General features: G+C 38.2%; 2 protein-coding genes across 5 annotated transcripts; both read right to left on the reverse strand.

The window, feature by feature from the left end:
- Window positions 1-1,468: 1,468 nt before the first annotated feature.
- LOC103995262 (probable histidine kinase 4) lies at window positions 1,469-12,556 on the reverse strand. 4 transcript variants are annotated; one of them, XR_010476080.1, is made up of 13 exons: window positions 11,174-12,556; window positions 10,493-10,726; window positions 10,249-10,418; window positions 9,136-9,354; window positions 8,870-9,056; window positions 8,738-8,789; window positions 8,399-8,628; window positions 8,089-8,187; window positions 7,153-7,862; window positions 6,104-6,586; window positions 2,079-2,459; window positions 1,886-1,985; window positions 1,469-1,691 (listed from the first exon to the last, which is right to left on the reverse strand). XR_010476080.1 is itself a non-coding variant. In XM_009415812.3 (11 exons), the coding sequence occupies exons 1-11, from the start codon at window positions 11,441-11,443 to the stop codon at window positions 2,195-2,197; spliced, it is 2,919 nt and encodes a 972-aa protein (XP_009414087.2). In that variant the 5' UTR covers window positions 11,444-12,556; the 3' UTR covers window positions 1,709-2,194. The 4 variants fall into 4 exon arrangements, 1 of the variants encoding a protein (XP_009414087.2); XR_672505.3 differs by having other exon boundaries at window positions 1,886-2,459; XR_001979224.2 differs by lacking the exon at window positions 1,469-1,691 and having other exon boundaries at window positions 1,709-1,985.
- A 1,845-nt stretch (window positions 12,557-14,401) lies between these two features.
- Window positions 14,402-24,938, reverse strand: LOC135588089 (elongator complex protein 2-like). Its single transcript, XM_065080036.1, has 10 exons — window positions 24,727-24,938; window positions 24,534-24,621; window positions 22,929-23,014; window positions 21,621-21,774; window positions 20,876-21,036; window positions 20,118-20,789; window positions 19,676-19,985; window positions 18,412-18,629; window positions 16,297-16,474; window positions 14,402-15,209 (listed from the first exon to the last, which is right to left on the reverse strand). Exons 1-10 carry the CDS (start codon window positions 24,853-24,855, stop codon window positions 14,719-14,721), a joined length of 2,487 nt encoding a protein of 828 aa, XP_064936108.1. The 5' UTR covers window positions 24,856-24,938; the 3' UTR covers window positions 14,402-14,718.
- Window positions 24,939-25,617: the final 679 nt, after the last annotated feature.

Below are 25,617 nucleotides of genomic sequence, written 5' to 3' on the forward strand. Positions count from 1 at the left end.
AAGGCAGCAGCGGCAGGCATCACGAGCTGGAAGACGACACCTTTCAAGGTTCGAATGAGAGACTGACTGCCCAATTCCTTCCCTCTTATGGGGTAATGTGGGCTCCCCAACCAGCAGCATACGATGATTAGGTCCGCTAAGACGATGACCATATTCTCCTCCTCCTCCTCCTTTCATATTATCGACATGGAAGGCATGCTCATGAGAAGAAGTCTCTGATGCATCCACTGGGTTGATGAACATCTGCCTCACCACTCATTTCTTTGATGCCTGCATTTGGATTAATTTAACACTCTTGATGCTCTTAAACATACCCAACTTGCAGGATACTATATATCTTTATTCATGTATTATGATCTGAGTCCACAGCTTTACCTGCTTTCCACCTTGCCTTATTCTCATCCTCTGCTTATCATTCTCTTAGGTGTGTACTATATACACATATATGCTGTGGACAGGAAATGGCACTCTTAGGGATGAAACATGGCTTGGAAATAAAAGTAGGCTGTTCTTGAAAACAACTTTTTATGTAAACATACATCGATCCTTCTCGGATCTTGCATTATCGGTGGAAGCGTCGTATCGTATCGCTCGTGCACTAAGTACACCCGTTCTATATCAGTAGAATCATAGTTCTGTTACTGATAGTGCATGGGTTGAGAATGAACAGATTTATTGTCATTCATCTTGCTAACTGGATTTTCTTCAAACCCATGTTATGTTCTTCTTTAGCACAGCACTCAATCAGGAATTCTAATGAAACAGGAAAGGAGAAAGACATTATGAATTTGATCATTCAATGAGTTTTACCTGTCTGAAGAGGACACAATAATATTTCTAAGAGAACTTGAGGAAGGGAACATTTGTCATTTGTGCTCTCCTTTAGACATACATGGCTGCTGAAGGGTGAGGAGAAGAAGCATCAGTTTATCTATACTTATTTCCACTACATCCATGACTTTGATCCAAGCCCAATCTACCAAGAGTCATGAACTAGTAGATTGCAAAGAAGTTGTTCCATCCACACAAACATCCACCAATGCAAAAGTCCATATAGCTTTTATTGAACAGATCTTTCGATAAGCAGCAATTCTGCTATAAATCTCCCAAATCCAACTGAGGTATGACACTATGACTCCAAGAGACTTCAGGAAAGAGCAAGAGCTATTACAGCCAGATATATTTACAGTTATCCTACCTGAAGCTCATCAACATGAAAACACATTGATTCTATCTTTGTCCAAATCACAGAAACAGCTTCTTGGTTAGGAGTAAAGCCACATACAACATTCTCCCAACCCCTGTATTAATGGGAGCCTCATAAACTGTACCACCACCATTTTATCTCGATAAAAAGACTAGAAGTAATCATAGGATAACATGTATATCATGGAACATATAGAAAGATCATATTAAAATTCTTAAAAGATTTTACAAAGAGAGCAAAATTAAGTCTACAGTAGATATCATGGACAAAATAAAATTTACAGTGATGCATGCCCGAATGGAACCTATATATTGTCTTCAGGTGCCATCAAGTGGATTCCAGTATTCAATTGGTCCCACTGACATGCTATCAGTGCTTCAAGTAAACTCATTTGATGAGCATTGTTTTCAGACACCTTACAATTGTAATGCAGATATTGTCACAAAGGATAAGTTGATAATATCCCAACAGATAGATCCAAATACTGCAACAAAAAATCCAACATATCAAATTTGGAACTGCTCAAATATCACAAAATTTTCTGGTGAAGCCAGAGAGCAACATATGCCCTATATTTTTCTTTTAAAGAATAATAATTTAAGGAATACCATAAAAACACACTTCCGAACAGCATGAAAAACGAAAACAAAAACAAAAACGAAAACAAGGCAGCCCCACCAATTCAATAACATTATGCCATTTGATCTCGGCCACGAACTGTTTTCCACTAATTCCACCAATTCCATCATCATCAATAATATGCTTCAAGTACAAGCACCTTCCAAAGAAAAGAGAGTGGGGATTATGTCAGATACTGCTGGAAGAGCGATGATGTAACATAGCATCCCAAGGAACATGTTGCTGAGCCCACCTTACTCATTTGTACACACTATCCTTCCTACTAATGGCTCTATGGACTATCACCACTAACACCATCTTGTTGTGTGTAGAATGCACCATGTTATAACTCTCTGTAGAAAATCTTTGTCATGAATCTGAGCTGGGTTTTGATACCAAGAACTTGGCAACTGCCTGAAAAAGCTGCTGCTCCTCAAAGGGCTTGGAGACATAACCATCCATTCCACATTTCAAGCACTCCTCATATGTAGCCTGGATCACATCAGCAGTCATGGCCAGAATCGGCAGGTGCCACTCAACTATCATAGAATCCTCTCCTCTGCTGGCTCCTCCGATACTGATTTGTTCATTTGCCTTGCTCTCCATCAAACGTATCTGTCTAGTTGCTTCAAACCTGAAGAATAAACCTTCCCTCGTGAATTTATTACACTATCAGTAAAGGAAACAAGAGAAAAAGACAAGTTGCTGATATTCCTATAATTTGATAGTTTGTTTAATTTCCTATTCATCTGTAGAGAATTGCTGAAACAATGAGGTGACTCTAATATGACAACTTTGCAAGTAATGGAGTATCCTAGCTCTCTTATTGTAAGATAGAAACACCTCATTGTCTGGTGCCATTCATAAATCTTCCTGTAAGATTGTCTCTAATTCATCTTATGTGACTTGCCTTTGTGTTGCCAACTCAATTTATAGATCTTTAGATATGGGTAAAAAGTCTTCAATGGTCTTCACTCATATTATACACATTTATTACTATTTTTATTTTATCTTAATATATGAGAAACCCTTCTTGGGTGGCTCTTCTCCTTTTATATGTACATATATATTCAGACAAGTATATACATGCATGTACATCTATATAGAAACATGTACATGAATATATGTTGCTACTTTTTAATTGAATACCAGTATCTCCTATAATGCATATATAAGTTCATATAGTTTGTTTTGCTTCAAAGTAATTTATGTTAACAGGGTCATCAAAGAGTTAGAAAATGAATAAATTGGTAAATTTATATTCTTTACTTGACCTTAAATTCTATTAACTGAGTGGCACAAGCAATGTGTGTGTACACAATCTTACAGAAAGATTTGTGACTTTATTTGAGGTGAATAAATCTCAGATATGTATAATATCTTTGCAAGTAATAGGGTATTCTAGATCTCTTATTCATGTTTGCAATTGAAAATTCTGTCAAACAGATTAGTGGTTTTAATTTGATTTCTTGTGTCTTATTTTGAGAAAATATGTAACAAGATGGATAATGGAGGAAAGAAACTTTATGACTAGAAAGCATAAAGGTCCAAATTAAGCATATTATTATTGCCTGGTTTAGGTATTAGACACATAGGTCAGTGCAAAAGTTACTAGTACGTAAATGTCAACATGCACAGAATTCTTCTTGTCAATACATATGTTAAAAATGCAAATGACATTATATAGTTTAAGGTGGAAAATCGAGATAAAAGTGCCGACCATACAAATAAGTTGGCTAGTTCATTGAAACTTAAAGGGCCATAAAAACTTAGTAAAATCTATAACCAGAAATTATATAATACCTAAGTGAATTAGATTCATAAAATCAAAAACTAACTTTATGCCCAAGGATCACCCAAACTAATCGATCCCAACTCTTTAAATTAAAGAGTCATCTACATAATATTCCCATGACATACAAATTGAAGACGGAGGAAAGTAACGAGGGATTAACAAGATCATGATTACAGCTAAGCATACAGATCAAGATCATGATTGCAGATCAAGATCATTATTTGCATCGATTGAACTGAACTCAATGGATCCCAACTCTTTAAAGTAGAGGCTTCTCAGTATCATGCCCATGACAAATACAAATTGAAAATAGAGGAAATTAGTGAGGGATTAACAAGATCTTGATATTGCTATGCATATGTTCAATTATTTGCATCCATTGATCTCAACTCAAGTCAAACTAGTAGCGTTTTAGTCACTTTCATATCCGAGGGAGTTCCGATCATTCATTTACATATGGCTATAATATAACCACAGCCCATAGCATCTCATGCCAATCCCATCACACTGTGGGGGTTGACAGACCTGACAACCTGAAAACTCAACCCAAATTAAACATGACATATGAGGTATGAATCCCCATTTTGGTTGCAAGTTCCAAGAAACTCACTGTGGATCCATAGTATGAAGGACTCGCCATGGATTCAGGCAAGGATGCACAGGCACTTACATAAAATTATCATAATCATGTACACCATCTTTCTGACCCCTACATGAATATGACACTTGCCTGACACATATCAGACACAATCAGTGTGATATAATTTTAATGAATTTGTGTCTCAATAGAATTCTTATCCTTATTAGAATAGGATTCCAGTTGAGGCTATACTAATATGAGTCTGATCATATGAGGCTAGGAAGGGGGCATATTGTGGTTGAAAAATCATGATATCATCTTCTTCCTCAGATAATTTCTCTTCAATCTCTCTCCCTGCTGCATCCAGCACTAAACCACGGGTGTTGAGGTGTTATAGTGTGCTTGTCCTCTCACATGGATTTCCAATGTGCATGGGAACATTCCGATCTCTGAAAGAAGGAACCTATCACCTCTATAGATTTGGCTTGGGAGTCATTGGATCTTGATCGAGATGATCGTGTGTTTTCTCCTGGCCAATGTCCAACATCGAAAGCCAAGTAGGCAGCAACATCCAACACTTCTAAGCCTTTGGCCTTCTCCTTTTCCTAAAGCCTTTGTCTCCATTGGTCCTATTATCTCCTGTCATCCATTGTTGCCACCAACATCAATGCCAACACCTCTATCAACCCACTGACTAATGCTTTCGACAGGATTGCGAAGCTTGTAGGCACCATGAGTCACTGTAGAAATGGCAATAGCACCAGTTGCATATTCCATAGAGTCAAGGTGGTCCGGACACCGGTAAAGATGATGTCACAAGTTTATTGTTGTTTAAGCTCCATGAGCTAACACAGATTGTTCAAGCGTCAGTGAGACAAGCCCCAATGTTTATAACTTTATATACAAGCTCCTTTAAAATGATCCTTAACTCATTTCCTATTCAATGAATCATGCATGAAGCTTGTTCATTTAAACTCTGTTTGTTTACACCCCTAACCCCAACCACTCTGGTCATGTATGTCCAGGCAAGATTTTAAAAGCAAACGTGGTACACAAGTGGTTTGGTCATTGCATAGTACAAGCATATATGTAGACACATATTCAACTATATTTAAAAACATAAAAATAAGATAAACCAAAAAAAAATCAAGGGTCAACTATTTAGATACATTTCAAGCAATATAATTGAATATTGTTATTGATAGCAAAGCATATCTTAGATCAAGCATATAATGGCAAGTTGATTTGCAATATATGAAATTACAATAAAGTACACTTGTAATTTCTATGGAGGGAATTGAAGATATGATATGCAAATTATATTAGATAAGTAGAAAAAACACAAATGATGTATATCTTATGCAAAACCATTGGAGTAAATATCACTTTGCTAATAAACTATTCATGGAAAATCCTATTAACAAATAACAAGCCCTTGAATATAAAGTATTTCAAGCAAATAACTATACTAGCTACAATTTCAAAATCAAACCATGATAATTAACTAAAAGAATTGTTTGACAAGAAAATAAAAAATCCATAGAAGAGTTCTCCAAATTTTTGGAGAAAATAACTCATTGTTTTCAGATTAAAAAAACATATCAAGCAACAAAACCTCCTTTTTCTGATTTTTCTATATATTTTCCCCGAATAAAAAAAACTTGTTCATGCATCACAAACACAAGAAAGGAAATAGGGAGAAATAAATTTTTGTTTCCTATTCCTTTCATGCAAAAGACAAACCTGAACTACCTTTTACCTAGGAAACAAACAGGCCCAAATGAAATTGTATATGAAAACTATTATTAAACATTAAAAACCTTAAAAAGACAAGCATAAAAAGTATTTGCATAGTTAATTAAGAAATGGAAATTGTAACTGAAAAATAATTATTCATGCGTACCCATCCATTTCAGGCATCTGAACATCCATGAAACAGGCATCAAACTTATGTGGCAGTTGAAGGAGTGACAGGGCATCTTTCCCACTTTCAGCACATTCCACTCTCGCCCCATATTTCTTAAGAGCACTTGCAGCAACCCTAAGATTTACTTTGTTGTCGTCAATCACTAATATGTTCTTACCTGCTAACAGGTTGCGAAGATTAGTTGGACCATTGGACAACTCTTTCTTCTGTTGTTTTTCCATTCCAAGCACCTGCTGAAGGCATGCTGCCACAGTGCTTGCCCTTAGAGGCTTGTTGATTACAGTATCAACTAAGGAACCAGTACTCATTTTATCATATTCACAAGTCACCAAAAGTATGATCTTTGGCAGTTCTAGTACACAATCATTCTGCTTAAGTAACAGCAACTGATTATGCAAGTAAACATCCATACCAGTGTACCATGAGTCCTTTTCAATTAATATAATGTATGGTTGTCTCCTGGAAGCAGTAAAAACAAACACAAAAATGTTAGTCAATGGAGATTGCAGTATATGAAAACAAAAAACGGGAAAAATTTTGATAAGCTCATTTGAGAATGGCTTCCACAATAGAGACACTAAGGTTTTACTTTCAAGTCATATATTCATAATTATGGGCAACAGTCAGCAGATGAACCACAAAGGCAGTTTTGGAGGATTGTCAGATTAAAAGAAAAATGGGCTTTGCTCAAGCATGTGTAGGCAAAGACCGAAATTTTTGAACCAAAAATTTTCAAACATTAAAAGCAAGGGTTATCATGTTGATAAGCATATGTCAGCACAACAAAATGTAGAAGCCAGAATGACATGGTACCAGCACACATCATTTTGGCCCATTCCTTGAGTTCCCAACATATAACTAGGACATTTTGGAATGTGTCAGCTGGCACAGGGGCATGCTGATTGGTATGATGGGAAACATGTTATGCTAAAACTGGAAATTCTTGAATGGAAAAAACAATTTTAATATCATCTTTAAGCCTTAAGAAACAAATTATGGTCAACAGCATATGTTCTGAGACTTACCCAGTTCTAAAATTAGAATTTTGTCGGGTCAAAGAATTAAGCATCATCTTGACAGTATTTGCAACCTCAACAGCTATGCCCAACCTCTTTAAATGATACCTTGTTACAGCATTTCTTACTGGCTTTCCATCAACTATAAATGCTTTCATTCCCCTAAATCCAGTAGGTAAAGCCTCAGAAAGAGTTCTCTTTGTGTCTGCAATTGCATCCTTGTTGCATCGTTTAAAAACAGCAGTAAATGTAAATGTACTTCCAACATTTGGTCGGCTAATGAAGTTAATTTGTCCACCCATCAATTCAACCAGACATTTAGTAATGCTCAGGCCAATACCAGTTCCTCCATAGTTCCTGGAAGTTGAGCTGTCAGCCTGCATGAAAGGTGTGAAGACACGATCCTGGGCACATAATGGGATCCCAATCCCTGTATCCTCAACACGTACTATCAAGGTGACAATATCAGGTTCTTTATCAGATGTTGAGGCCTCTGGCAAAATCATTTCATCTGAAAGCAGCAGCTTGAAATTTTCCCAATTGTTTCTGGTGTCTGCAGCTTCGAAACCACTTAAAGTATCGAAAGTGCAATCAGACATGATTTGTACCTTTTCTGATTGTGATAGCCCATTTAAGCCAGAATAAACTTTTTCATCTGCTCCAAGGTCTGAGTTATCAGCCAAATGAACTTGGACAAATATGTGGCCCCTTTCAGTAAACTGGCAGGACATAAATGAATAATCATATTAATAAATTTTGATAAAACAAATTTCTCGGATAAACTACTCAAAGAGCTAAAAATTAGTTTAAAAATTGCTGACATCAAATTTCTATTTAGACAGTTAAGTTCCAAATAAATATCCTGTGAAGTTTTAAAGGTAGTATATGACAAGTGACAAATAGAAAGTTGCAAATGAAATCATCAGTTGGCATGAATGGACTTACTTTAACTGAATTGCCCACTAGATTTGTTATTATCTGTCGAAATCTCCCTGGATCACCAGTGACAACTTCTGGAACTTTGTCCGATACAAATACAGCAAGCTACAATCAGCCAACATGGAATAACACAGAATAAGATCAGCATGCATGTAAATCCACGTCAGGAACTATGCTATCATACTAAGTCAATACAATCTCAAAAAGCCATCAGGAAATAGATAACTAGAAGAATGATTTGAAGCAATAGCTTCCATGGTGACTAAAATAAAGAATATATATCAAGCATTGAACATTAAAGGGTGCTAGACTTTACTTCAATGCCCTTTTCTCTTGATTTTGAAGAGAACAATGAAATAACATCATCAAGGATTGATCTCAAATCAAATGGAACTGCCTCAATCTCTAATTTGCCAGCTTCGATTTTTGCCCGGTCAAGAACTTCATTAATCAGTGATATCAATGCTTTTCCACAAACTTGAGCAGTTTGGGCATAATCTTTTTGAGTTAAATTCAGATCTGTATCCAAAAGCATGTCCAGCATTCCTAGCATAAAGGAACAGCAATGATTGGATTACCAGCTAGCAGATTACACACTCCAAACTCACAAACAAAAGAATGTCAGTACTCAGTACAAAGTAAGAGATCAAGATACCTAAGACACCATTCATGGGTGTTCTAATCTCATGTGAGACAGTAGCAAGAAACTGTCATTGGAGAAAAAGAGAAAATTTAGATCCATGAAAATGGAATAGGGATTTGAGCTTGATAAAAAAGAATGTCATGCCTGAGATTTTGCAACATCTGCAGCCTCTGCTTGAACTTTTAGCTCTTCCATCTTCCGACAATCTTCCTTAACATTGTCATAATGATTTTTTGCGGCAAATACTATGTAACCTCCAAGCATAATGATCACAAAAATACCAAACGGTGTTGTAATGGCTGACAATGGAAGGGGAGGTTTTTCCCTATACCTGCTCAAAGATTTAATTATTTTGGCCATGCATAAGCGTGAGAGAGGTTTGTGCACATGAACTAATTAATAAATCTAACCTGCAGTGCATCTGGTGCTTCCTGAATGGATCTCCAAAGTCAAGCATGCTGACATGTGAAAGTGGCATATAACCCTCTGGAATTTGAGGGCCATACATTATCAATGGTTCAGAAGCATTGGTGATATCATAAACATTTATAGTAATATCCTGATTTCCAGCTAGTTGCCTCAACAAATTTTCCACGAGTGACTCGACATCAAAAGCACCACCAAGATATCTGCCAAATGAAATTATGTCAAGCATGAAAGCAAGGAAAAGATTTTTCTGCCTAAAGATACAGTCAATTAATAAACCATTGCATCATTTTTTTCCAAAGTATATTTTAAATCCCACAGAAAATAAACTTAAAGGAGAATCAGAATAATCTTTCTGCTTTAGAATGATTATCTTGGAGCTAGCTAAATGAAAAGGTATACAAATAAATGCACACAAACTTATCCCTGCATACAAAGATGTTTCAATGACTTGGTCTCTTGACAACAGGTCACGATGGAGCCATCTTAATGTGAAGCAACAACCATTCAGACTGTGTGCACATAGAAACATTTTGTGAGAAGATTAAACTTGTAAAGTATAACTGGTGACAGGCTACCCACTTTTCTAATTGTAGAAAATAAGCTTTTTCTTCTCTTATGTTGTACATACATGATCATTAGTGAAGCAATAATGAACTTGCAAAGAATGTACCTAGTACATTTTAACTTACTGACTAAGGAAGAGATGAGCATCTTCATATTAAACAATCTTCACAATTGATGTTTAACTATGATGATCACATATGCTTATTGTTCTAAACTTCTAATGACTATCATAATAAGATGCACTTAAACAAACACAGACTCACCAGAATCTTTGTTTAAGACTGGTAGAAGTCTAAAGAAACAAGGTAGGTGACAAGCAACTGACAAGTTTTTTGAGTTCCAAAGTAGCACATACTTCAAGAACTGTCAGATCTCCAGTTCCAAATTGCAAATGTGGATCTACTTATAAGTCATCTAATCAGACTTGGAACTAACTACTAACAAGTACCATCTAGTCAAGATGACTAAAATAAATGTAAGGACATGCAGAAAATAATTGTAATCAGGCTATGCACGAGCGGTTATCTCACCCTGCAGTTGCTTCCACGCGTTGTTCTACTGTTGCATCCTCAGGAAGGCCAGAGCGATATACTGGAAATGTCAAAACTACACCAAGATGGTTAGACTCAAGCAGCCTAAAAGGTTTCGTAAGAACAGCTTTCCCAGTAGCCCTAGCCCGTAAAATATTCTCTCTATCCTCCTGCAATAAAACATAAGTAACCTGAAGTGAAGGCAGCAATGATATTACTTAAATATATCAGTCAGATGTTAAACCTCGCCGGACATCATATCAATTGCCTCAATGTAAGAGACAGTCTCCTGAGAGTAAATCACAGGAGCATATTCATCTTGCATGGGTGATGGCTCCCTTTTCATGGTCATGATCGTCCATCCCTGCCTAGTCTCAAATATCTCGCGTTGGGAATGAATGATTCTCTCTGCATATGCAACCCCATTCAACAATGGCCGTTCGAATGCTGTTTTGGCAGTGTAGTATGCAAATGTCTCCTGCAATCAAACTTAAAATCAAGAAACAGCACTAATGCTCAAGAAGTTAAGAACAAAGATTCAAGAAGGAACATTGTTCCATGCAAACACAAAGAATTACCATCAGACATTGGTTAAGCATCACAAGGGAACGAAGGGACAAATATTACAGCAAAAACATAGGAAGAAAAAGACCAAAACAATTTGACAGAGTAAGAAAAGGTGGAATTTAACATTGTTCTTGAATCAACAAATATGACTTGAACAACATATTGATAGTGGAAATATGAGAGAAACATATGTATAATTATCTTTTGTATACCTAAGGGAACAAATAATTGAGAGAAGCCAAAGAATCAACCAAGTGGAGAAACACAACCACAAAGCCCAACCAGTTCAGAGCAACACGAGAGCAATAATAAAACCCATTGCTTAGCAAATCTAGAGATGAAGATAAGGGCAGTCCACCTGATCAAGAGCTGGGGGCTGCTTCTGGTAGTAAAAGGTGGAGATGAGGATGGCGAGGGCGTGGACGTGGTTGACGCTTACTGCGAATTGGTCCTGGATCATCCTCGCACGCTCCTCGCACATGCTCACCAGAGCCTCCTCCGCCTTGGCCATATTCTCCCTCCGAAAGTAGCAGTGGGAACCCAACCACACGCTCACTGCAATCGTCACGCCCGCCACCACCGCCGCCCTCCGTTTCCACCACCACCTCCTCTTCCCTCCGACCGCCATCTCCGTCCGTTGCCTGTATCTTTTCCCACCCCAAAGCCCCACCAACTTCTGCAAAACTCCCACCTTTTCGATCTCCTTTCTCCCGCACCACACCCTGCAGCAAAAGTAGGCGCCTAACCTCTACTTAGCTCTAAGCAAACGGCATCAATTCTTGTGTTGATTTGCGCGAAAGAGGATGAAGGCGTGGTTAAGGCCTTCTCAAAAGAAGCAAAGGCTCACTTATCCCAAAGACAATGAACGAGAGAGAGAGAGCGCGAGAGACCCTACTCTTCTCTGTTCCCTCCAATTAAATATAGAAAGCAGCGAAGGCAACTCCAGTTTCTGTTTGGCACTAGCGACAACAACAGAGCACGTTCCTCTTATATCCTCTGTTCTCCAAATATTAAAGGAAGAAAAAGAACAGCTTTAAACATAGAAAGAAGGAATCGTATGGGAGAAGGGCATTAGGAAATACATCTCCTTTTCCTCCCCGGAGTAGGATTGGGAGACAAGATTAGGAAATACTCGAAACATTGCCCTTTCCCGACACAGTTGAATCGCAGATTTATCGCAAGATACGCTGTCAATTAACAATTCGCCTTACTCCCTTACAACATTCCGCTTCCCCAACTCCGTCCGGAACACCCACTTCCCTTTCATGCACTGCTTCTGTATCCTTTCTTTCTTCCGGTCTCCTTCATCCCTCTCCCCCCTCTATCAGCGAACTTTGGAGGGTTGTTGCTGCCTACCTGATCAAGATGGATTCCACAATGCCGTCGATTTCTACCCCCGGGACCAGAATTTCGACGCTACTGGCACCATCTGCTTCCAAAATGGCGTCTTTTGCCATCACCCGCCATAGCTGGACTCCTCCCGAGCTTCCCTCCGATCCTCCTCCACCAGTAGCGATCAAAGATCGAGGTTCAAACCCGAGCTCTCGTCTCGCGGCTTTCGAAAGGGACTGTTCGACGGCGCCGAAGCCGAGAGAAGCTGGGGAGCTTGGATCAGTCCGGAGGCTAAATGCCAGCTCCGGATGAATTGCTCGATCTCAAAGGATTAGGGCTTAAATACTGTTGTGGAATCCTTTACTGCGCTCGCAATGGGGAGCCCATCAAAGAAAAAGTAGCAAACGGAATCGCTTATCCCATATCTCTCCGACAGCGACCTCCGACCGTGGCGGGCTGCGGGGGGACCACCAACCGGGCGGAGCTCGAAATGACCGCAGTGCCCTCGACCTCGACGCCGCCATCCGGAACGACGTGGAGGGCGGTCTCGTCATTTCGAGGGATAAAGAAGACTCGGGTAGGGTGGGGGTGGGGGGGGGGGGGGGGGAGGGTGGGGGGCGAGGGTGTTCGTTGAGGCGCCTTCGCCTTCTGGGAATTTGGCAGACGCCGGAGATGGCGAGCGCGTTGACCACCAGTCGAAAGTTGTGAGAGGACGGGAATGGCCTCGGTGGTTTGACGGAAGGACGCTCGTGTCCTCCGTCCCCCATCCCGGCGTCGTCTGACACGAGACGGCTCGAGGGCCGAGGTCACGGGAGGCCGCCCGGTGCGCGCGGTGACGAAGACGGCGCTTGCTTTTGTCGTTGCGCCATGTGAGGCTTCGCGTGGGGATCCTCTCCAAGTGCAGGTTTTAACGAAGGAAGGTCGACTGGCTTCATAGATGTCGGCCCCACCTTCTTTTTGTGAGTCGGGACTCATCGAGCCGTCAGATCGTATGATGTTCCCGCACTGTCATTGGACAGGATCTTCCCGCCGGACGCGAAAGACTGTGTTTAGCTTCCCACTTCGAGTGGAACCGGTAATCGCAGGCAGTAAAGAAAGCCATTGCTGCGTCAATCAAGTGGCAGGTAGCCGTGCGAGTATCGTTGGAGGGGGGAAACGTCAACCTTTGTCTTCTTTCTTTTTATTGTTCTTCTTCTTCTTCTCCATTTCTTACCAATAACAAGTTTGAATATATAGTTGATCTGTGTGCTTCTTTCTAATATATTTCATGTATTTCTCGTCAGAGGCATCTCAGGTTCTTAATTTCTTTTACATACCATGCCATATTGGACGAGATTTGAGTTCCTGTAAGGTGTTGGGTTACATCCCGTCCAATCTTATACCACCCGATTCGACAGTGCTAAAATGGCTGATATTGCGTATCATGCAGTTGCTTTGGGGGGAAAAAAAAAAAAAATATATATATATATATATATATATATATATTACCTATAAAAGCTTTTAATATTAAATTTCCATCAAATGATAATCTCCTTAATTAATTTTTATTTAAAATATTATTTTTATCAATTTGATGAAAATATTTTCTCTCTGTCATTTTCGTCACCACCACTCTCAATTGTTATCGTCGTCTAGCTTTTCACCGTGAGCAATGCCTCTTTTTCCTTTTCTTTTTTTTCTCTGATCGAAAAGTGAAAGGTCGAGAATATTTTTATTAAATTAATAAAAAAAATTAATTAAGAAAGCACCATTTGATAAAAGCCAAGACTATTCTAGATAAAATGTCAAAAAAATCAAACCAGCACACGAGAAAAATGAGATTATCTTAAGCTTTTTGGATAGCAAGCAAAATCAATGCACAGCCTCACGTGAAAATGAGATTATCTTAGCTTTTTTGGATCCGTTCAGCAAGCAATCAATGTGCAACCTTGCGAATTATCTTACCAAAACTAGTGAAAAACACATAAAAATCAAGCTAAGCAAAACCTCAAGCAATTGTACAAGAAATCAAAACCAATAAGCAACAAATGATCTCATGAGGAAGTTGTTGCGGCTCACGAGGGCCATAATACCTAAGTTAGGTTCGTGTATCCCTCAATCAGATTTGAGATGAGTAATCTGAGATGAATCAGGAAATCCTTTGCATTATTTTAAAAAATATGTTTAATTTGCCATTCAGATCTGATTGAATCAGACCGAAGATACTGAACCCGAACCCGGCCTGTTATCCCAATGGGTCATCCATATCCAAATGTGTCCTTAACGATGAACCTTTCGATTCATGAAAGAAAAGAAAAAGGCTAATACAACACATAGTAGTCTCTAACAGAACCCACATAAACATTTTGGTTACAGGAGGTAAATTAACATTCTTGCTGCCATTATTGGGTGCACAACCAATAACAAGATAACAATACATGATACATAACCACCATCGGCAAAATCATACTAGCTGGAAACCCATTTCATGAAACCCTATCTGTTCCAGCAAAGTGGGGCTGTGTTTCCCTTCAGATCAGAATGAGAAATGACTCTGTTTAACATTGGGGTTAGTACACCTGACAAGCATCTTCAATAATCGCAGACCTTGAACACCCTAACACTTTGATCCGCTCCACAAGATGCAAGTTCTGTGGCCCTTGAATCACCAGTGCATCGCTCCCTCCAAGCTAAACGGAGCACCGTCGAAACATGGCACAGGACAGGATCAAATCGAATCGAAAGAACAGCACTAAATGCTGATGGCTCTGAGTCATGACCAGCGGCAGTTTTTCCAGCGGAGACGCTCCAAAGTTCGATGAGACCATCATCCATGCCAACAGCAAGAATTCCAGAGTTAATGGAGCGTTCACGGCCCACCCAAGCTAAAGCTGTAACACTATCATGGAACTGGGGCAAGATAGAAAGCTGCTTGACAGAAGAGGAACCGTCAACAGCCCAGATTTTGACAGTCTTATCCCTTGACCCTGTTGCAAATTCTTGGCCGAATGGGTTCCATGCACACGCCCATATTATTCTTTTGTGTGCCTCCTGCTTGGTGATCAGATGATGACTGGTGTCCCCTAATTCACAGAAGGATAAAATCATCTTTTCAGCAAAACATATTATAAGGTTCACCTGAATGAGGTTACTAACAAGTCATAAATATAAGAGACTATTTCAGATAAAGATTAAGGAACCAGAGCCAAGTGGAGATTCTTCAAATTAAATCACAATCTCCAGTAAAAAATTCTAGTATATGATTAACATCAGATTTCAGAGAAACATTCGAATACTAAAAAGATAAATATGAATCACATTATGATAATGATAAGATTTTTCTGTTGGGAACAGTTACAGATAGTAATTGGTTAAGAAGCCCACAAATGTCTATTGTGATCAATTGAGTAAGCATATGTTGCCTTCCTATATAGTCATTAAAATCGCATAAAAAGCAGCTCAGAATGTTGGTATGTTTGTACATGTATAAAGACAGATTTCTAATAATAATCAAGAAACAAAATCTATCATGTATATACAGATGTTTATATGTGTTTACTGTTATCATATAATCTACACTGAAATGCATAAAATATGTCTCAGATGCGAAAAGAAAGATTAAATCAGATGTAATAGACCATACTTCTGATTTACTCCAAACAGGCTCAAGGGTTGGCCATCATTACAAACCATATAAACTATGAAATGGTTTTCAAGGAAAACTTTTATGTTCTGTAAATGCAATTACTGGTTATTCAGGTAATCAATGTGGTTTACTCAGCTTTCCTTTGTGCCAGTATTTTAACAGCACAACAGTCTATTCATGGTTCCAAACTTATTGGTGATGACTAACATAAGGGTTGCGCTTACTGCAGCACCATGAGATGTAACCGAGCACCTTCTGACAAGAACTCACATCTGGTACAACATGGCATGGTATGTACAGACACTTAATACAGGAAATAAGATGGCTCACATATCATTAACCTTGGTCAATGAGCAATATTTTAAAGGGTCAACGTCAACTCTCAAAGTTTGGATATAAGACAATTTGGTTTTATAGCTGACATGCTCTAATGTCAATATTGAAATACTTATATCCAATGTTTAGCTATAAGACAGATTGAAAAAAGCAAACATCTATCTTCATTAATAATCAGAAAAACATACTGGATTTTCCAATTGAGAAGATGGAAAAATGTCGATCCCTTGAAACAGACAAAAGAAATGCATCATCATGAGAGAATTCCAGCTGTGTAACTGTTAAGTTGTGGGATTGTAAGCGACCAACTGGTTTCCAAGATCCAACCTGCCATAGCCATATTTCTGCTACAGTTGCTGACTGCGCCTGCATGATAGAAAAGAAAATATATATCTTTGCTGAAACCGTAAGTATAGACAACTGACAACAGAGTCTGTTAAAAACAACTTATTGAATTTAGTGTCATAAACAAACTTATCATAAACATTGGCATTGTATTAGATAGAACCTGAGTAAAAGAATTGAATGAAGAAAAAGCTATCAAGCATTAAAATGTCAATTTAAGAGTCATATGTCAAAAGCACGTAGAACTTTTGGGAAAAAATATTTTCTAAAGAACAAGTTCAAACTAGTTTACTTGCTATACAGATGAAAAAACAAACCATTCACAATTTCTAGCTATGTTAAAAGCATCACAGAAGTCGAAAAATACATTGTGATTATGGGGAACGGTATAAAATGCAAGAGGGTTCAAACCATAAAATCAACATTTTTGAGAGGGATAAAGCAAGAAAATGTCATCCAAATCATAATCAAGAACCTTAGAGAAAATGTGGTATGAGGTAGTTAACCTGGCTATGGTGGACCACCAGAATTAAGACTTAATTAACCACTTCCTCTGATGTAGAGTCTTTTTCTTTAGAAAAACATATTCTCATTTATCCTATCCAAAGCTTTTCAAAGAAAATGATTGGTGCAAGGTTCAACATATTGCCCTAATTGGTCTGTACCAGATGGTATTTACTGGTCCAATGAAAAATGAAGGGTGGATTGCCACCTTTTAGGCAGTTCGGGACCTATATAGGGGTTACAACCCGGTAATCTATTAAAACCTGGCTTACTGTCTGATTCAAAATAGTTAATTCGGTCCAAGTATTTAGGGTTAACCCCCCTTCCTACAATGGCCCCACTCTCGTATTTGCCTCCCTCAATCCACTCATCACCACAAGGTACTCCTCTCCTCATTGGCCTCCTGACCTCCTCTCATCTTCTCCTCTTCCCCCTCTTATTTTCCTTCTCCCCTTTCTCTTTTTCTTCTCCTTCTCATCCTTCCCCTCTTTTGGTACTATGGTACATACCGATGTATAGTATGTCAGTATGCCAGTACATACCTGACCCGTAGCAATACAACCAGGGACTCACACGGGCCCGGTATCCTAGATCTAGACCCATGCATGATTAAAAATGTCATAAATCGATACGTAACATGCAGTATTACTAGTCCGAGGCTAAACTGGCATGCAGAACAGGGTTTTTCACCCAGTTCCATCTGCTATCCAGGTTATTGCCCCAGTCAGGTTACCACTCAGTAATCTGCATGAAAAAAGTGGTAAACTCACCCAAAGGACGCTTGAACCAAGTTTGATAGTTGTCGCTATCTTTTAGGTAAGATCTCTCATTCACTCAGTGCTATCTTGTCGCCCCCTACTCACTACATCCCACCTGCTCAATATATCTCTCTGTCTCCAAATCCTCCTCCTACTCCTTTTCTTTTCCTCTCCCCATATCGCTGTCAACCAATATACTGATGTACCATGTATCATTAAATTGGCACGTACCAGATCCATATTGGTCCATCCAAGGATGGGTATGGGTCTGATAACCAAAATTTTAAGTCATGTTATGTTTTACACTATACTAGCTGATCAAAGATCAGATACATTGATTTTTGGACCAATCTTAAATCAGGTCAGCCAATCCAAATCAAGATCATTTGATTTTAAAATGATAGCTAGATGACTAGTCACACCATAAAACAGAATAATTCAATCGGATTTGACAGTAAGGTTACCCGTGTGGTCTAACCTGAGGGGTAGAGGGACCATGGTGATATTGAATTGAAAGTATTAAGAATCAAATTGTCTAAATATTAGTCGATGGATAAAATCAAAACATTGACCCAAACTTCAGGGACCCTGTTGCCATTGTTCCAAATATTAATAGACAACATAATGAGCAAACTACAGCTTAATAGGAACAATTTTTCTATATTTGAAAAGTTCATATCAGTAACATGAATATACCTTGCATGAAGAAGCAACCAGCTTTCCCTCATGGTCACAGCAAAGAGAGAACAATTCATTTCCATGACCATAAAGTTTGTGAGACTCGGGCCACAATGTATGCCATGATAGTTGCTCCTCAACAGGAGGTTCTGTAAAAACAGTGGGCACAGCATCAGGAACTGTTTCCAGAGAGTTGGAAGCATCACTCTGAAGCCTGCTTGGAGTGTCAGTGTTAGCTGCACATCAACACAATAATATCAGGCGCAACTATAACTCAGACATCACAATATAAATAAAAAAATTATACGGACAACACATGAGTACAAAATCCTAGAACAGAAAAACTGGGTAGAAGAAGGCTGAAAGTAATATTCATTACTGTATGCTGGTATGTAGTTGGATACTAAGACTAACAATCAGAAGTAGCAATAATATCATTTACAAATCCAAGGATGCTAGATTGAGTCGATATGCATTTATGACGGTTTGGTCACAGCAACTGAAAAGAATGAAATTGCATGAGGCATAACAATTACAAGAAATGAAAATCAGATATTGAAACTTACTAGACTATAATATACATATATATGTGATTGTATTACCTATGGTTCGCCTTATCAATCCGTACCAATATAGTGACCACCTATCGGCACAGTATATACCGAGCTGTAACGAGTTATACTGAACGTACCAACACATGGTACATGGGGGCATGCCGATGTATCACCTGTACCAATCCCCTGTCAAACTGGTATGTACTACTCGTACTGAGCAATATGTCATGGAATGGCAAATCTTGGATTACCGTAGGTGATTGTCTTAGATCTTACATAGACAATCAAAACCACAAGAAAACAAACCAATATTATGAGCTTCCAAGGAAGCAAAATGCAAAAAATAGTTCATAAATATTCAAAATTTCCAATATTTTGAAAAAAAAGATAGTCAAATTCCACAAATTGGCGGCCTAACAATAAATAAATTATGCACACCTCTCATAGAATCATTTCTTAGGAATTAAGTGGCACTACTTACAAGCCACAATGTTAGTCAGCTATAGAAATCAGCCCAAATCCAGATATTATTTGGTCACCTATTAAGTGACTAAAACTAGCTTCTAGCCACCCTGAATAATTTCTTAAATTGATTTGTTCTAGACCAGGCAGCCAAACAATGGAACCACAATTTAGCATGGGTATACCAAGTACCAACTATATGAACCAACAATACTATTGACTAAACTCGGGTATATATCACCAAGTGATCAGGAAAAGAACCTCACCATGCATATAAATGGGCTTCTGTGATAATCCAAGAGCAGACATGTTAGCCCCCAAGATCTGTACATCTTCATTAATATCCTCAAAGCAGACAGATTTTTGGACTGCATGCATAAGAGTCTTCAAAAATGATACAGGAGACTCAAAAACTCTAGCAACTTTTTCATCAGCGCCACTAACAAACCGATGATTTCCAGTCCCTTGTATGATGGCGACACAATTAATATCGTGACCATGAACTTGTGGACGAGCGATTTCATGCCAAGGAGTCCTATCACCTTCACTATGCCATGGAGCAAAAACCCGAGTAGTCTGCAAATAAAGAATTGACATGACATTAATGAACTAAACAATGATAATTCTTGTAGAACCAGCTAAGCATGCAATTGACACAATGATGACAAAGAACAATCAGAAAGCTACATGATGAGCAAAATTACTAACTTGGTCATGGCTAACAGATAGTAAATATTCACCATTCCTGGCCCATGCAATGTCTGATACAGAGGCAAAATGACCAGAGGGGACCTTTTGTGGCTGCCAATTTTCAAAATCCATGCCAGTGTTTCTCCATAAATGAAAAGATCCACCATATCCATGAGCAAGAATTGACCCACCATCCGGTGCCCAGTGACCACCATAAAAGCCCAAGGCAGAGTGACTTAACTCACCAACAGTCACCACATTTACCCAGATACCAGTGTTTTTCTCAGGTCTCCATATCATCATTGTCTTGTCCATAGATGCTGACAAGATGCTCATTGGTTGGTGAGCTTTACTTCCATTAATAAATGGAGACTGCCACTCAACAGAGTATACCCAATCTTCATGCCCAACAAGCAAAGATTCCAAAGAAACCTGATAACTAGTAGAACCAGCCAAAAACAAAGGGCCTTCAATGTATGATGTCAAGCCAATTCCTTCGTCCTTCTTGTACGGCACCTGAGAATTAGATGAAGAAAGATGCATAACCATCTTCCATATGCGTATGCTTCTGTCCTGAGATGAACTTGCAAGGAGAAGGCTTTCATTTTCACCATCTAAACAAAGAGGTAAAGAAAAATCCAAACTTCTGATCCAATCTGTATGACCTTTTAGCTCACAAGCACAAATAAACTGAATATGTAAAACTTACATCAGTTATCAATTTGAGTAAAAAATGGAATAAGAAAAAGTGAAAACTCTGGGCAAACTTCACTTACATTCCTTTTATGACCACCAAGGTAAATGTGAATCTTTTGGTCTAGGCCCCCCATTGCTAAAATAACATGCCCTGATTCTCCTGGCAAATCTGCTAAAGACAGTGCAACCATAGGCTTTGAACCCACAGAGAGAGACTCCAAGCAAGAAATTTTGCAATCTCCTATCACATGATCAATGTAAGAACTCAATTAGTCAAAAGATATTCATGAAAACTAATGAAAAAATCATTCTTTGTAACAAAATCCATAAAATTAAAAGCAGCATCCTAGTGCAAAAGGCACCCACCAATGTGGGAGCTAGGGATGGTCAATGTAGCAACCTTGCTCTGGCAAGCAAGCTAAGAGCCTTTTTCCAATGACTCTACCCTAGTCATCCAAGTTGCAAAGTCACAACTTTACTAAGGCACCAAGGTAAGCTAAAAATCAAGACACTCATTATCAGTATATTTTCAATAATTCCAGGCCAAAAGAATTACCAATGACACAAAAATACATTATTGCCTACTATGACTTGCTTCCTTTCCCTACCATAGTCTTGCAAGTCAAGATTCTGGGGAAGAGGGCAGTCAGGCAACCAAAGTTGCTTTCACAGATCTGGCCGAGCATATTGGCTGCCAAATCAATCAATGAAACTCATCAATCATCATGCATGAAGAAAGCATGTGATGTGCTTTCTTGTTATTATGCATCATATTAAGTTCAATAAACAGTAGAAAAAATTAATTTAGCATAGATATTAACTTACGCAAAGTAGCATATGGAAGAACCAATTCCCATATAACAACAAGGCCATCAGAAGAAGCAGAAGCAAACATTGCTGTAGTATGGGAAATTATCAGGCCACTTAGACATGTAACACCTTTCTTATGCACGTCTGATACTTGTAAAATACTTCTCCACTGTAGCATAGACCATAAGAAAGAAAAGGTAAATTATGATGTTAGTTAATTGGCATCATCAATTAGATAGACTAAAATCATTTGAATAATAGAAAAAGATGGAAAGATATATCAAACAGTTCTTTGACCAGCACTTATTTTAATAAAGGTCAAAACAAAGCGACTAAAATTAAGATTAAAGAAGCTTCTCAATGAAAACTAGGACAACTATCATAATTTCCTGAATATATACCAGACTGGCTCTAACCCTGAACTAGTGCACAGGTTTTAAGTTAAACCAATTTGATCATTGTCTATAAAGTAGCCCCTACAACAATTTGCAGGGTCAAGCACTACATTACATATACAATAGCACCTTAAAGTGTTTTCGACTTATGGTGACCGCTATAATGTTCTAGTGGTCAATGCTTGCTACATTGCATGCATGTAAAGGTTGCTTGATGCCCAATTCAGCATAAATATTTCTTTAAAAAAAATGACTATACTATTAAACCTCCACCAAACTCTACTACAAGGCCCAAAACTCTACCCTGATTAAGTTAAAAATTAAAATTGTTATATTTTGATATAATGAATTTCCATTTCAATATCATAATACAACTACACAACATAAAGCTTGTAACCTCTAACGTGGACATTTGGAATTTAAATCTTTGTTATATTGAATTACAGGATTTCTTTTAATAGTATGAATCATAATTTACGTTAGTTATCTGCTTTAGACTTGTGATGCCCGGTATAGCAACCACTATACTATTTGCCATGAAAGCCCTTTGCCACTGTGTGTCTGCTATTTGTTATATATAACATCAATTTGGTTGACTCTAAAGCTCAAGTATCCAAGAATTTTCACTTCTTGGCAACCAGGACAAAGAAGAGAAGAAAAGAATGTACATTTTTTTCCTCCCTCAGTTTAAAAGCCTTTAGATCTTTTATTTCCGACTGGTATCAGTTAACAGCAATGAGATAACTGTTCAGAATGGCAGGTGCAAACCAGTATGACTAAAAACAGTACAGGACTAATATACCAAAAGGCAATCCTTGACAGTGACCACAAAAATATTATTGTGTCTTCAAAGAAGAAATTAGGAGAAAAACAGATGCTTCAAAATTCAATATCTACAGAATAATGTCAATGTTATCTAACTGAATACCTCTCTTTTCTTGAGGTCCATTTCCCATACAATGAGGACACCATCAGAACTTCCTGACAGAAGATAATGCACCTCGGCATGTTGAACTGTCACAAACATTTTTTAGTAATTTTAGAACCCACAAGAATTATTTAAGAAGTATACATCATGACCAGACAAAGTTGTGATTCTTCTTCCTATAAGGTGCAATTAAATAAAAGAAACAAATATAAAGGCACTTTTAGACCCGTATGTCTTTAAGAAATCATCTGTACAATCTGACTACAGGATAATCTTTCACCATTTGGATGCAAGGATCTCCTACAATGAATCATAAAATAACAAATATGAAAGAAGATAGTTCAGTTGAAAATAAATAGTCCTAACGGAAGAGAAAGATGGACAAAACATAGAATAGGTAAGTATACAAATCATTCAGCTTTTCAGCTCTCATCTCCATTTATATCCGTTTTTTCCATTCATTTCTCTATAAAAATGTTGTCGACGAGTAAACATAAAATGGGTAAGTTTACATTCATAAAAAATGATTTTTAAAATAGAATAAACCATGGATTGTGCCGGTGGTCAGTGAGTAGAGTAGCTAACCTCAAATTTTCAAAAGGCAGGGGAGAAAACCATGGAAAAGATGACTTATTTGAATAACCCGGTGACCTACCAATTGGCTTGAGAAAATCAGGGGGGTCCTTCCCCCTGAATAAGGCCTCAAAGCTGGTGTATAATCCACCTTCTTCCCCTTGGATAGAGGAAAGGTGTCTGATGCAAGCCCTTTTTTGGACATCCAAAAACATGTTAATTCAAAGCTTCCAAACTAACAAAAGGTGGGCACCATCCTTCTTGTCAGCTCTTTCAAATCAGTGATATTCCCTTTTAATCAACATAATTATCTAAGCAACAGCTTTAGCATTCTTTTCCAGGACATACAAAGTAGAATTAGAGGCTCAAAAATTGACCTACATGGTGATATGTTAGTTTCACACATCCTCCTTTTGGGTGGAAAGTATTAAGAAATCTTTGGATCCTCTTTTCTTTGTATATATTGTACCAAAAGAGTCCAAAGCTTTGTCAACCTTCACAATTTTAAGATCCGTTTCCATCTAATAAATAGGTCCTAGATATCTCTTCACTGGTTTAGCAGATAGTCACCAAAGAACTGAACCAATAGACCAGAATATATGTTAATACTAACCAGTTATCACCAAAAAGTTCAGCTGCTTGCTGATATTTTTAGTAGCCAATGAGTTAAAAGTTAAAAATATCACAAGAAAAGCTAAATTTACTGATCATAAACAAAATATGATGCCTTCACAAAGCTGGTCCAACTAACTGGAAGATCTCATCTGAAAATTCTGTGAAGAATCTAAATTCTAAAACTATAAGGAAAAAAAGAAGTAAATAAATGTCTAGGCAAGTTAATTTGTCAGGCAATCAAGTAAACAATTTGAAGATTTCTTCTAAATAATTAATAATTGCTCAGTTACATACAAAAAAGTTACTGGCCATATGAATTGCCCACCTTTTTTTGTCATGCACACAAAGAAATAGCGAGAGTTTATCCTTATGATACTTAAGAACATCATAATATAAAGAAAAGAAGAAAGGTGACACCTTTGAAAGCATCTTTGCTAGAAGGAAGCCACTGAGTACAGTTAACGACGGCCTTGTGCCCAGGAAGCGTAGTCAATATCTGAGCAGTCTGCAACATAACCACAACAAAGGAGAACGAACGAATGAGAATCGGAAGAAAGCAGTCAAGAAACTAAACGAGGACAGGAGAGAAGACATGGAGTAGTCCACTCACCTGCGGGCAGAAGATAGCGACGGCGTTCTGGGCGCCGAAGGCCACCAAGCCCGAACGGCCCCAGGAGACATTGTTCACGATGCGGTTGCAGCCGGCGCCGATGAATTCCCGTTCGACCGCGAGCGCCATCGCCGTCGCGGCCTCTTTCGTGGAGAGTATACGGCTTCGGAGAGGACGACAGGACGCTCTATTAAACCCTACCACGAACACCTCTGGCGGTTTCCCGGCGTGGCTTTCGGCTCGGTGAATCGGATTGTGGATCAATCGGTAACCCGATTTCTAGATCCGAATCCGATAATATTTATTTGGCTGATGTGACCTCAACTCTGACTCATCCCTCTCCTCTTCCCGTCGAGCTCACTCTTTTTCGGACTCGCCTGTGCTACTCTTCATTTACATGATGCTATGGTTTGATCATTATTATTTTTTGGTTAATCAAGATTCATCATGTGAAGTCTACTCGATTCAAATATGATATGGACATATCATGTAGGTCTCGTAGATTAATTTGAATATATTATATTAGTATCATATTTAAAATATATATTTCTTGTATTGTCACTTAATATTTTATAAGCGATGATAGTTGTGAGATTAGTAGTCTTTTCGAAATATATTTTTGTCTCTAATTAATTAAACCAGATTTGATAAACAAACTTAATACTTTATAGGTCTTTTTCACCTGCAATAGTTCAAACAAACTTTATCGTCATAGTAGTCATGTCAATCAGAAAACCTAAAACAAAAATAAGATATGAGATATAAATATTTTTACCCTATAAGAAATTTTTTCGTCCACCCATGACTCTTGTAACACATGAGTAATTTTTTTCTCTCTTATATACGTTGTAATATTTGAAAATCGAATCAAGTTAGATCACTTTCACCCGA

The sequence above is a fragment of the Musa acuminata genome, chromosome BXJ1-8 (genome assembly GCF_036884655.1).
Source record: "Musa acuminata AAA Group cultivar baxijiao chromosome BXJ1-8, Cavendish_Baxijiao_AAA, whole genome shotgun sequence".
NCBI classification, from domain to species: Eukaryota; Viridiplantae; Streptophyta; class Magnoliopsida; order Zingiberales; family Musaceae; genus Musa; species Musa acuminata.